A 15,154-nucleotide genomic window follows, 5' to 3' on the forward strand; every position below is an offset into this window, starting at 1 on the left:
TACATTGAATGTTAAAATATAGATGTAAGGAAGGATACTTAAATAGTGGTGTTGGGAGAAATGGATTTGTGGTGAATGAGCTTTGATAGGAGTCTTAGAATGGTGTAAGAGCCAGAGCGTAGTGTAAAATGGAAGTAGTGGGTGGGAGAGAAGAACATGATGGTGCAAGAGAGTAATGAAGAAGGAGTGGGCAAGGAGAAGAATTTTTTTTTTGTGAAGTTTGTTATCGTGAATTTGTAATGCAAAGAGAAAGAAGTGGACGGTAAAGAAGAATAAGATGATGCAAGAGAGTAATGGAGAAGAAGCCGCAGGCGGGAGAAGAAATTTTTTTTTATAAAATTTGCTATCATGTATTGGTGTTTATAATTGGATTTGTGACTGGTTATTTAAATAAGGTAGAGATATGGTGTCTATATTCCGACACCTTATTTAAACGTTGGAATAGCATTTTTTATTTTAAAAACAATCTCTTTAAAAGATATATTCAGTTTAAATCAAAGTTACGTAATGTGTGGCTTTTATTTTTTTATTGCATCACGGATATGTTAAAACGATAATTGAGCCTGTTGAGTTAAAATATTTTTTTATACATTAATTAATATTTTTTATAAATAATTTTATAATAATAATACTAAAAGTTTTTAGAAAAATTACTTTGGGATTAGATAATTTTTTAAATATATAATAAATTTCTACAATCAATATAACCATTTTTAAATGGAGGAGTTAATACTTTTTCTATACATTAATAATTTCTAAACTAAAATCTAATTTTAAAGATTATATTTTTTAAAAAAATTAATAATTTTTTATTGTTAAAAAAGTATCAATACCTCCTTTCAATACAGAGGTACCACATAATTTATGAATTTAAATTTCTTCTCTGAATATTTAGCATATATTTAATATTATTATATATTAACTAATCCGGTCCTCGTGGTTTTTTTGTTTATTTATCAAGATTTCTTACAGAACTGTCAATAAATTAAAATATATGATAATATAATTTTTAAATTATTATTATAAAAATAAATATTTTTATAATATTTTTGCATTCCATTTTAATTCATATGTAACTTTAATTTTTCTTACAGTTAGAGAGCTCGGTTGTGGCACTGGCACCCATGTCTAAAATCTCAAAGGAAACCTGATCCAACATTCTAGTGATGCTATAAACTGAACTCAATCCTAGCAATCACTTGGAACTTCAATGCCATTCTTTTTACCTAGCACACTCGCAGAACAAAGCTTCAATGTAGGATGCAGAGGCAATTCTATCCTTCTACCAAACAATTTTTTGTCCATAAAGCATTTAGGAACTCAATTTGTTATGTTTATTAAGAAGTTGTTCCAATATATATATATATATATGAGCAGGATTTTTTGCACTGGTGTAAATTTAAAAATTCTTAAATTAAATCTGAATATTTCATTTAACTTATATTTAGCGAGTTATAATTTATTACTTTACTTGCTGTTAGAAATAAGTTAAATGAAAAGTTTCAAACTAAATGTAAGAATACACTAACGTAAGAAGATTCTTTTTTTTATATATAAATTAAACTATACGTGAAGACTTAAAAAAATATGTAGTAATAAATAATGTAGGATATTAATGTATGTACAATAACATATTAATGATCTATAAATTTATTTGTTAATAGTATTATAAACTCAAAATGTCAATACTAACGAAAACTAATCTAATATTAAATAATTTGGATTGTCCAATTCATTGCAGTAATTGATTATATATGCCAAACAAGCTTTATATAACTTTAAAATATAACAATTTTATTAGGCATCACCCGCATACATTAAAGCTTTTCAATAATTCTACAAGCAGCCTCAGAGAGCTCCTCATATGCAGTGGTAACATTAAAAATATCACTTGGCACTTTATTAGGGCCAAAACTCTTCAATTTCTTCTGGCAATCAATATCAATATCCAGAGCACTAACCACAAAAGATTCAGCTTTTTCATATTGTTGAATTTGCAAGGACTGCTTAGCTGAATCTATCTCCTTGGGAATGCTGTATCCATAATCTTTTGCACATGTTTGACAAAGGGTCTTGAGATCTCCATCTGAAATTGAAGCTAAGTTTGTCACGTTGAGTGCCAAGGTAGTTGCCTCGTCTTTGATGCAATTCAGAATGATTGTGGCTATTTGAACACCATCAGCTTTCTCAGAAGCGTTACAGGACTGCACACACTTATTACAAGTTTGAGGTGTCTCGGAGTAGTTGCATAATGATTGAATCAAGTTGGTGTTTGCTACAACCAGATTTTTAGCCTCATGAATGAATAATGGCGATGACAAATTGAGAACAAAAAGAAGAACAATTACACTAGACACGTAAGAAAAGAAGGCCATATTCATTGTATTCGTGTGAATTATTCAAAGTATTTGTTGCAACTATAAATTAACTTGTAATGGCTTTTATTTATAATGTTAAGAAAATGTGATTAAGATTTTCAAGAGTTAAAGGATGGTAGGATTTCATTTTACACTTACGTGTGAATATGATCTCCAACAATGAATACAACTATTTATGTTAAAGTAGAAAATTGTTTTCTTCACTTTATTTTCTTATGGTAAAGTTAAAATTAAAAAAGTAATTTCGTCATTTTTAGAAAAGATAAACTCGAACATTATGTTGATTAAAAGGAAGACAAATAACTTTTGAATTTTTCATTTATTGGTAAAGTTAAAGAAATGCAATTTTATGAACACCTGTTAAAGAAAGAAAGAAGGTTCGGTTTTAACAAAATTAAGGAAAATGCTAACCATGATTAAGGTTTGTGGTATAGTTAAAATTTTATATAAAATTGATTAAAATTTAAACATTAAATGCACTTACTATTACTAAAGGAAACAGTAATTAAATAAGAGGGCCCACTTAAGAACGGAGAAGACTTGAAAAACTTTAATAATAATGCTTTTATTTATGTTACAAAATAAGCATCCATTATCTAATACGTATTAATGGACACATGAAACGAATATATTTAACATAACTTAAGTATTTTAAATTATTAAAAAAAGTAAGTCTAAAAGAATTTAATACTTTTTATATATTAAATATTTTCAATAAAAAATTTTCATGTTTGTTTTCTAATATACAGCTATGAATCTATGACCACACGTTAAAAAGAATTAAAATAAGACAATTTCCGCATTGTAACTATTCTATCCTTTCACGTGCATATATTTTCACAAATGAACGAAGCAGAAAATGAAATTATTAGGAAGTAAATTATAAAATTAATATTCAGCCCTTAATTTATTTTAAATAATAAGATCATTATATAAATTATGAATATATTACATTTAAATAATCCGTACTAAAGTTTCCGTAAAAATTTTGAGACTTGAAAGGTCTTTTGGCGTTATGTTTGAATTGGAAGTGTCCCCAGTAAATACTAAAGGATGACTTTTATTGCCTATTCCTTTCAATGTACATTAAAGGGAATAACAAAAGGGGAATAACTTTAAGAAAGTTATTTTATTCTGATATTAAGATGAGTCACAAGTCACATTGTTTTATTAAGAAAAATAAAGAGAAAGATAAGAAAAACAAAGGCAAAGAATAATAATGTGTGTTATTTCATTTATATACAAGTGAATAAAAATTAATTTAAAAATTATAATATGCAATATTTATTTGAAATCATACATTATATAAAAAAAATTATAATAAATTAAATTAAGTTTTATCATCATCATCATCCATAAATATGCATAATTTACAAGAAAATTTTAATTTTGCTTAATTTAAAAAAATTTATTTACAAACTTCAACAAATTTTGTATTTTTAACTTATTTTAGGTATGTTTATTAAAATTATCAACAAAATCACTAGAAGTTAAAAAATTAAATAAATTCTAAAATATTACTCTTTCGGTCATTTTACAAAGTATCTTTAACTAAATTATACAAATTAATAAAAAAATAATTATTATTATTTTTTATTTTTATAAAATATTATAACAAGACCATATCACCCTCATTTAATATTATTCAACCTATCAACCTTTATCTATATTAATTTAAATTTAAATTTTCACAGGGTAAATGAAGAAACATAAATATTACTTCTTTTGTCTCATATTAGATATTAAATGTCACTTAGTATTGATATAGATATAATAAGAAAATAATTATATTTTTCAAATTATTATGAGAAAGAAAATAATTTTACTATAATACCTCTATTAAAATTGTTAAAATGTTGTAACAGTTAACCAATAGCTAATTTTAAAGATATTTTAGTTGTTTGGTAGCAAAAACTATCCTTAAAGAATAATTATATTAATTGAAAAAGTAATATATAAATGCTTTTTTATATTTTAAAATGGTAAATAATTTTAGACAAATAAAGTTTTCAAGTGACATCTAATATGAGAAGGGAAATATAAAATGCCTTATTATGAAAAAAAAGAGTTTTGTTAATTTTACCTCTTAAAACATTTTTCGGTACCTAAAATAATAAGCTTCTACTAAAAAAAACATATTTATTATATTAAAATTATAAAAATATAATAAATATTTTGTAACAAAATATTATTATTAATTATTTAAATTCAATTATATATCTTAAAGTTAACATATTTTTAAAATAAATTATTAAAAATTTCCAAAAAGTATTTTATAAAAGAAAACAAAAAAGTGTAATTAAAAGTTAATACGTAACATTTATGTTACTGCGTTTAGTTTGATCAAACTTATTCTTTACTTTCAAACAAATATTTTCTATTTATTTAAAAAAATTAGTAGGCACAAATAAAAGTAGAAAAATGATAAAAATAAATAAATTAGTATATATATATATATAATTATCACAAAATAATTTATAAAAATAGAAATGTCATATATATATATATATATATATATATATATATATATGACATTTCTATTTTTATAAATTATTTTGTGATAATTTTATAAAAAATTTAAGATCTTAATTATATTATTATTATTTTTAATTATAATACGAAAAAACTTATATATATTTAAAATTTTTATTTTTTATTAGTCAATCCTTAAAAATTTAATAATTATTTAGGATGATAGAATTTAAATAGTATTGAAAAATTATTTTATTTGTACTACTTAAATACATAAATACAATATTTATAAATTATGTTCAAAATACATTAAATTTTAAATTAAATAATTATAAAAAGAAAAAAATTAGAATACATTATATGCTAATAAGCAAATCACTAATACATCAAAATTTAGAGAATATGATTATAATTTGAATCAATATAATATGTCTTCTTAAAATGATCATATTTTTTTTTTTGAAAATATAAGTAAGATTGAGTCTTCTCAACTAAAATCAAACTAAAATAATGATTTAATAAATTAATAAAAAGATCAAATACTATATCAATCATATCAGCAATATTTTAAAATATATGTTAAGATCATATTATTTAACATATGTTTACATCAATTGGTATATTACAATAAGTGTATTATAATCCCATCAATCAATATGTTATAACACATATATTAAAATCACATCTGTCGATGTTTTACAATACATATATTATAATCATACCAATTAATATGTTACAACACATATATTATAATGACACAATTAATATGTTACAATATATATATTACAATCACACAATCATTGTCGTTGGAATCCTTTTCATAAGTATAGATAATCGCTGGTTAGATATAACTTCATGAATACATGTACTAATACACTCCTTTTAACAAAAGGTATAGTCAAGAATCTAGTCAAGAAATGAGTGTAGACTTATGATGCTTTCACTTTCATTAATTTATATGCACCCATTACTAATAACATTCACCACCCTTATTTCTCCTAAATTTTCAAAATTATCTCTAAACTTTATACCCTCACTATATCTTTGTAATTATTCATACTTATTTGTATCACCTTTCGTGATAGTATAACTTTCATCCTTTTTTTATTTTTTATCATGATATGAATTCATCATTTTTATAATAAAATCATCAATTATGTTGAAAGTCAGACACCTCCAGACTTAGTTCAATTTATATGTTTTCAAAAATTATATTTTCCACATCCTTCAAAGAATAATCAACACATCAACTTTCAAACAAAGATTTACAATCACAACAACATATCATTTAAATACAATTACATCATCAAACAATTTGCCAAAGGTCAAACACCTCCACACATAGTTCCAATCGCATTTACATGCTATAATTACTTTAAAATGTAAACCCTCTATGCTAAGGTTTGAAGTACATTACTATATAATTATATTGTACTACATATTTTTTATATATCTAATGCAAACTTCTCAAAACACAATATATCATGCAATCATTCATTTCAAAATTTATCTAACTCAAGAAAATAACTTAAATTATGTCTTACTCAACTTTCTCTAGAAAACTTTGATTCAAGTGACCCTTGAGTCAAATCCCAAGGTTTGACATCCAAGAAATTCATTTTTAAGTTTAGATTTTTGAAATAATCATATAACCACATACTAAACAAAGCATGTGTATGAAAATAGGAGGAAGTTCTGCAGTTAAAACTTTAAATGATGGGATAAACCCTCCTTGCCTCAAGGAGATGATTTGCGAAGAGTTTTGTGAAAAATATCGTCCAAAAGATCAAGTTCTTGCTGTGTATCACAAGATAGAGTACTTTTGAGAAAGGAAAAAACAAAAAAAAAATAGAAGTGAGATTAAAATATTAAACTCCAAAAAACTTACTTGGAATCAAGAGGAAGACACGTCCAAGCTTTTATTTGAAAGGGGTTTAGAGTTTAAAGGAATTTTCTTTGGAAAAAGGAAGAGAGAGAATAGAGAGAAAAGTAAGGAAAGATCACTTGGCTTGTAATAAAAGTTTTAAAATGAAGTTCTTTAAATATCTTGTTTGACTAGCAACTTTGCGCTCGAGAGAGTGATTCTTGCTTGAGCGAAATGCATTTTCATTTGGGTAAGAACACCAGACATAAAAATTTACTCAGTCTCTAATAATTTTACTCAAGTAAAAATCATTTTTGCTGGAGCAAGACTCGGTGCAAAGAACTCTCATTTTTTTGTGTGCCTTTTCGCCTAAGGAAAAGGACAGTTGGAGCGATTATATCTAAATGCGTGGTCTAGAATAACTAGTCTCACTTGAGCGTGATCTCCAGTAATTTTCAAATTTTAAAATTTTTTATTTTAAAAATAAATTGTAATAAAATACAACAATGATAAAAACAAGGTAACTCACTAATTTATTTTTTAACTATAGTCTAATTTTTATATGTATGCTCTAATTTTCTAATTTTTCTTTTGGTGTTTTACCTTTTTTGTTAAATATGTTAAAGCTGAAAGTTGTTTACATTATGCATTTTCACTAAATGAAATTATTTTAGTTGTATTATCATTATTTGATGTCAAGACCCGTCTTTTAAAACTCTTGTTACAATGGCAAGTGTTTGCTTTTCCACGGAAAAACATATTGAATTCGTTGAAATATTTTAAAAAAAAATGTCAAATAGGTATTTTAAATTGTGATGTATTTTAATTTTTTTTGGAGAAAAGGGTTATACAATTCTAAAATAAAATGAAGGATAGTGAAATATAAGTATTTTCTAGGGAGAGAAATGTCCTTTGCTCTTCCTTTTTCAAACTAATTACTACTTGCAAATCTTGATTATGCAGAAAGAATTTGCAGATGTTAGGGTTCAAATACAAGACCAATAAGCTTGACGATACCTTATAGTCTCTAGCCTTGAATTAAAAACACCACAAAAGACATAATACCATAGAATTGATAATTAAATATTGTGTAAATATAAATTATTTAAAAAGATTCACGATAAAATCAAAAGTAAATTATTGCTGATTAATTTTTGAATTCAAAACACTGCTTTTAAGAAACTTTTTAACTTTTAAAAACAACAAAATTCACCTTATTTTCTATTTATTGAATAACTTTACTACTTTATTGGTAAAATTAATATGTCATTAGTTTCTAAATAGGATTAAAGCATTAAATTTTGGAGCTGAAAAAGCTCGTTGATTCACATGAATCACTGCTCGGCATTTTTCACAAAGAAGAAAGAGGATAGAATGGAAAAAGAAATAAAAAAAAAATATGTCGTATAGATGAATAGAAAAGATAATAAAAATAAATAAATCGATAGTATAAAAACATATTTTTGATAATATTACAATGAAATTTAATAAAAAATTTAAAATTTAAAATATAATATTTTACATAGTTTTATTTTTAAAATATTTTTAATTATTTTAAATCTATACAATGATTAAAAGATATTTATTAAATAGTGAATTTATGTCATTTGAATAGTAAAAAATTATTAGTAATTATATGTTAAATTATTTTAACTAAAATAAGTTTGTTTCTAAAATAAAAAAAGTAATTTTTAAATAATTTATCTTAATTTAAATTTAATATAAATAATTCTTCTCAATTAAAATTTAATCTTTCTAAAATTTTAAATATTTATTGCACCATTTAAGTTAAATTTATTTTAAATGAATTTTTTAAATTTAAAAAAAAGATTTCTTTTCAAATGAAATACCTATTTAAAAAAAATCATTTCATGATTTAAAAATAATCTTTCTCATCAAAAAGATATTTTTATTTTTCAATGCAATTTTTTTTAAAAACCAAACATTTTGAAAAATCAAAATTATCTTTTAAGAACAAGAAACAAAACATATCTTCAAAGTTAATCAAACTTGATTTTTTAAAAGAATAAGATAACTTTAATTTTTCCGTTACATTCAAAGAATACGTAAGAAGAGAAACATGATCGAAAAAATCTAAAAAAAATTAAATTTTTTTAATTATAAAACACCAAAAATAATTGTTAAAAGTTTTTTTTATCTAATTTTTAATTTAAAAAGAGTAAAAAATAATTTCAAACTTTTCTTGTTCCTAAAAAGTAAAAATGAAATTATGGTATGTTTGATTTCTCTTTTTAAAAGAGTTTTTAAATTTTTTCTAAATATAATATTAATTTATACTATATTTAGAAAAAGAAATTAAAAACTCTTTTAAAAATGGGAAACAAACATACACTCTTTCCTAATTTTATTAGATAACAAAATGTGAAAATAAGTTTTATAATTTACTTCTTTTATCCAAAAAAAGAATAACATTTCTTTTATACAAGTTATTCCTTTGATTCAAAATTTAAATAAAAATATCTTCTTAGTAAAATTATGTTTCCTTATTTTAAAAATACAAAAATTAAATTTCTTATAAATTATGTCTTCCTTTGAATTATAAAAATTTTAAAAAATTATCTAGACAACTTAAAACATCCTATGTAGTTTGAATTTTCAAAGTAGGATGCCATGAGATATTGTCAAATTCAAAACTAATTCTTAACTGTCTCTAACCCACAAAAATTTGCACATGTTAGAATTCAAATACAAAATTCTCATCATGTCCAACATCCTTCAAGTAAACATCAATCATAAACAGCGAAACACAGATTACTCTCTAACCTTGAATAAGAACAAAATATATATATTAAAAACACCTCAAAAAGCATATAATAGTAGAAAAGTAGAGTATTTTACGAACAATATTTGTTGTGCTTATAGCCGTTGTTTTTGTAAGAATTTCACTTAATGAACACAACACACACAAGAATGCACATATAAAAAGAGTCTGCAGAAGTAAATTGTTTATATAACTCATCTTGTAATTTCTACATAGATGCTAACCAAGAGATACAATACTTTAAAACATGACAGTTTATTCGGTATAAGCCTCATAGTTATAGCTTTTCAATTATTCGAGAAACAGCTTCAGATAGTTCTTCATATGTCTTCATAACTTTAAAAACATAACTTGGCACTTTCTTTTGGTAGCTTTTCAAATCGAAGTGGCAAGTAAGGTCCAAATTCAGAGCTGTAAGCACATTAGATTCAGCAGTGGCATAATTTTGATTTTCCAAGGCTTGTGTAGCTGAAATTAACTCTTTTTTGGCAATTTGGGGCCCGTAGTCTTGTGCACATCTCTGATAAAGGAGTTTCAGGCTTTGATCTGATGTTTCCAAAGCTAAGGTTGTCATCTTTTGTGCCAACGTGTTTGCTCGGTCATTGATGCACTCGACAATGATTGTGGCTATTCTAAGACTGTTAGCTTTCCCACAATCTTTAGCAGATTGCACACATCTCATACAAGTTTTGGGTGTCTCAGAATAGTGGCATAAAGTTCGAATCAATTGGTAATCTGCTCCAACCAAATTCTTGGCTTGATGAATGAATGGTGGAAACAAAATGGCAAGCAAAACAAGAACAATTACTCTAGCTTTGATCGGAAAGAAAGCCATATTCAATTTGTTCTTGTGATTCGATGTACTTGTTCAAGTGACATGTGTGGGCTTTTATTTACTACGTCTTGCATACTAGAATGAGATAATAACTTATGTATAGTAATTTTTTTATTAAAAATATTAAGATATCACAAAATTTAATGTATGAATGACATTAAATGCTATAATTTTTAATAAAACTTATTATATTTTATTTCTTAATATGTGTATTTGAATATGTATTAGAAAAATAAAAAAAAATATTATTAAAACTCATTAAATAAAAAAAAAGTCATGCTATTTAGTAGGCTTCAAAAAAATTATTTAAGCTTTATTATTGTTTTGCTACATTATTTAAGATTTATTATTTTTTTGCTACATTATTTAAGCTCCATTTTATAAAATTAATGATAAATTCAACTCTGAGCTCTATAATTTGTAACTAACCGATTGAATTAGAATTGTTTGACAAGACTAGTTATCAATTTTAATTATTTGTTTTTAAATATTTAATAAATAATTAAAGATTTTATCTTTCACATATTATCAATTATTTAATTAATCATCTTATCTACTATTTTATTTAATTAATTGGTTACTAATTAATTATTGTATAAATATAAATTATTTTAAAAAGTGCAAGATAAAAATCAAAACAAGTTATTGATAATTAATTTTTGGAATCAAAACACTATTTTAAGTAACTTTTCATCTTTCAAGTATTATGCATTTTCTTATTTATTAATTAACGTTACTGGTTTATTGACAACTAATAAGTCATAAATTCCTAAACGGGATTAAAGATTAAATTAAAGATTTTAAACTAAACGTAATAGATATATAATTTTTTTCTAATGTGTATCATTAAACCCAAATTAATAAAATTTATACTTCCGATATAATAAATGTTTTAAATCTTAACTAAAAAAACTTCTCCTTTTTGTCAACTTATTATTATATATCTATAAATATATAATAAAAAATCTTATATATAAATACTAATGGATGCTTTTAAGAAAGAGTTTAAGAAAATAAAAGTTATCTTGAAAGTATTTAATGATTTCAAAAAAATTATTTTATTTATTATAAAAATAAGTAAAATATTTAAATAAGTAAAATATTTAATTAATTTATTAAGTATTTAATAAAATAAGTTTTTTAAAATTTATGTGAGATCTGTTAAAAATTATGAAATAATTTTGCTAATCTTTCGTACGACTAATACTAATTACACTTAAACCTAGTTATTAAAAGTTTTTAGGCTTAATGAAATATTCTTTCCTTTACATAATTTTGACTTAGTCCCTAAAATATTTTTTTTAAAGTGCAGGTTTTACTTTCTCACAAATTATCATGTAATATAATCAAAAGCTGACACTTTACAGTATTTTAATATATCCCATGAATTAGAAAAACTAAAAATAATGATTTGTGAAAAAGTATATATTATATTCTAACAAAATATTTCATAAGAATTAAATTTAAATTACACAAATTTTATAGGATCAAATACATAATTAAACTAATTTTTTAATATATGCAATTAAGTCAGTAAAATGAACTTAACTAATTAAATTGGAATTAACAAATTTAAACTCTATTTTTGCATGTTTGAAATAAATAATGATTCTTTTTATCTAAAGTTCGTTACTAGCTCTAATATTTTATCAAATCAATCAGATAATTTATTTTATCAGCTCTAATTTCTGTTAAAAAATTTTAATATTTTAACATATTTAAATAACATGAATTAATGGTTGTAACCTTTTCATATGATAAATAATTTTTCAATAAAAAATTCTTTTTGATTTCTTATGATATATTTTTGGTGTATATTAAAAAATGTTTAAGTAAATCCTTTAAGAATATTGGGTGCACATGGGATGTATAATTTTTTAGAAATGATTAATATTAAAATAGTAAATTATCAATTTAATCTTTAACTTAGTAATTTATTTTTAGTTTCATTTTTAAATTAATAAAAAAAATTAGTCTTAATTTTTTTTAAATATAGCTTAAATTAATCCCTACAACTTGTCAACAATATTAATAAAAATTAATAAAAAAAATCCGATACATTAAGTTTCAATTTAATACACTAAGTGATATGTCACATCCAAAAGATATTACGTAATCTTAAGAGAATAATTATAAAAATTTATGTTCAAATTCAACCATTTTCACAAAATCCTAAAGTTATCATTTTCTTCTACATTTATCTTAAATCTTCATTATCTACCGTCAGATCCCCAATATTATTATAATTGATGATGATTAACATATTAAGCTGGCATTTAACGTGTCATTATCAACATTTTTTAGTGTTCAAGACTAATGTCATAGATTTTTCAATAACTCGGTAACTAAAATAAAATATTTATTAAATCACAAATCTAAGAACTAAAGTAATGAGTTATTCAAAATCAAAGTGTAAAAGTAAATTGTGTGTATAAATTAAGGAGATAGACATATTTTAGAAAAGAAAATTAAAATGTAAATATAATTAGCGTTGTTTTCATAAATTAATTAATGTAATTAGTCCTATATTATTATTCTCTAGCATAGAATACACGTAAAAAAATATTAACTAACTTTTTCAAAATTTTTGTTCAACTTTAAAAAAGCATAAGAATAGTGTTAAAAAATCAACTTAAATAAAATTAAATACTCCCTTAATTTAACAATATTTTTCCTTTAAGATAGTTTAAATGGAGAAAGGAAATGGGGAAACAAAAAGAAACAAGGAAGAAGACAAATTTTGTACATACAATTCACATGAAATTAAAAATAAATGTTTTTATTTTAACTCATTAAACAATACATAATATTTTGTATAAAGCTTAGCAAATGTAATAAACATTAAGAGTAAAAAGTCAGATACTCAATCTATTTGAACACTCAATTTTAAGAAATAATAAGTTTATTTGACAAATAATATTAACTATTTCTATTTTAATAAGACAATTTATCAATTTTTGGCTTCTAATTTTTAACTTCCAATTCCTGATTTATTGGTTAATTTGGTGAAATACTTATACTATTTGTCACAATATTGAACTTGAACATCCCAGTCCCTAGCTAGCACTGTGAAATATTAACGGTCCAAAAGAAATAAGTGTAAGGTTCAAAAAGGAAATAAATGCATTTATACATTAAAAGCATAGAAGAAACTGAAAAGAAGTTCATTTATTCCGAAGACCTGATATTCACGTTTATGTCTTGAATTGTGCCCTTCTTTGAGTGACCAGATCTGCGTCTCTGTTCCAACATTATTTACTCACTGCCCCTTCAAATGTGAACTCTCTTCAAATTAATTGCCAATTAAGTGCTTCTACGTTTTTGAATTCAACACACAACATTGTATTGCCGCAATTCTTCCTTTCTGCATTCTTCTGAGTGTGTCTACATGAATAGCAAGTTCCACTGTGTCAAGTATTTTCAAGTAATGATATAGTTTGCCTCCTAACTTATAGTTTTAACATTCTTTTCAATAATAACTTATTTTTATGTCATTTAATTTCCTCAACTATAGTTCAAATTGAAAACGTTAGAGTAACTGAGTGCATGTTTGAAATTCTATCAGAAAACTAAAAAAATAAGTGATTAATTTTCTTAAAATAAAAGGAATCGAATATATGTACTAAATTGTAAATGTTTGTAATTTGAATTAAATTGAGTATGTGTTTTGTTTACTTAATTTTAAAGAAAAGATTGTTCATTTTTGTCAATTTTCTAGAGGAGTTCTTTAAAATAAGTTATTATTTCTGAAAATTAATCTCTTACCAAACATGCACTGAGGAGTTAAGTGATATATAAAAAAAAATCAAAAACCAAAGTTATTTGAAAAATGAGTAATACTATAAGGAGATAAAATGTAATTCATCTCCAAAAGGAATAGCTCTAAATGGTACATTTAGATAAACTTTTAAAAAAATTATATTTTGGCATAAGCTTTTTTATTTTCTCTTATTAGAAAATTGCTAAAACTGTTTTATTATGAGCTATATATATATATAATTTTTTTCAAACACATATATCTAATTATCTTAACAGATTTTACACATATTCTTTACTTTAAAAAAAATTTCCCTCAAGAAAACATACACAAAAAAGAGGGACACCAAATAATTTACATCCGTACCATCTACAAAATCAGTTTTTTGAATCTTGTATTGATTACAAATTAAATATTCAGATGTCAGCAAGATGGCTTTACTGGAACACCCAAATCAGCATGTTACATAGATTTGAGTCTTTTTACCCCTTCAGTTTTCACTTTTCAAATGTGTTTCAATTAATGCCATCTTTCAAACAACCCTTTTTCATTTTTCTTTGCCTTTTCTCCTCTCACTTCCCAATCCTATGATAGGTGAAACCGTGCGTGTGTGGCATCTGACTTTCCAATCTGTTTGGTCTAAACATGTGTTACAGTACATAGTAGTAGTATATCAAAAATCCTTGAAGTTATAATTGAAATTCATAAATATCCTCTTCATTTATAGTTTATGACCATAATAATAGTAATAATAATTTTTCATTTTTATTTCTGGGGTGTGGACCATAAAATATTATATTTCTGGGGACTCACCAAAACTTGTGAAATCTTTAATAGATGACCGTGCATCATGTGAAATGCTGCAAATGTACCACATTTGACATTTAATAGGAAACCTTTGCATCTTCATGTATATAACTCTACAAAGATTCTACAAGTCATCAACAAACTCCTCCCCAAAGTACACCTTCATCTTCATGCTTTTTGCTCACTACCCTCTTAGATATTCCTCTCCTAATGAAAACTAACTTCAAGTTACTAATTGAGTTTGTATAGTTGCCCAAAT

At 23.7% G+C, this 15,154-nt stretch overlaps 2 protein-coding genes across 2 annotated transcripts; both read right to left on the reverse strand.

Moving 5' to 3' along the window:
• Nucleotides 1-1,817: 1,817 nt before the first annotated feature.
• Nucleotides 1,818-2,375, reverse strand: LOC113855556. Its single transcript, XM_027487195.1, has one exon. It carries the CDS (start codon nucleotides 2,373-2,375, stop codon nucleotides 1,818-1,820), a length of 558 nt encoding a protein of 185 aa, XP_027342996.1.
• Nucleotides 2,376-9,773: 7,398 nt separating this feature from the next.
• Nucleotides 9,774-10,331, reverse strand: LOC113855557. The gene has a single exon (XM_027487196.1). The coding sequence runs from the start codon at nucleotides 10,329-10,331 to the stop codon at nucleotides 9,774-9,776; it is 558 nt and encodes a 185-aa protein (XP_027342997.1).
• Between the last annotated feature and the right edge of the window lie 4,823 nt (nucleotides 10,332-15,154).

The sequence above is a fragment of the Abrus precatorius genome, unplaced genomic scaffold (assembly GCF_003935025.1).
Source record: "Abrus precatorius isolate BTA unplaced genomic scaffold, Abrus_2018 Scaffold11, whole genome shotgun sequence".
Classification (NCBI taxonomy): domain Eukaryota; kingdom Viridiplantae; phylum Streptophyta; class Magnoliopsida; order Fabales; family Fabaceae; genus Abrus; species Abrus precatorius.

Excerpts from the sequence above, each read along its gene's own strand:
- LOC113855557 (XM_027487196.1), bottom strand. The coding sequence starts at position 10,331 with ATGGCTTTCTTTCCGATCAAAGCTAGAGTAATTGTTCTTGTTTTGCTT.
- LOC113855556 (XM_027487195.1), bottom strand. The coding sequence starts at position 2,375 with ATGGCCTTCTTTTCTTACGTGTCTAGTGTAATTGTTCTTCTTTTTGTT.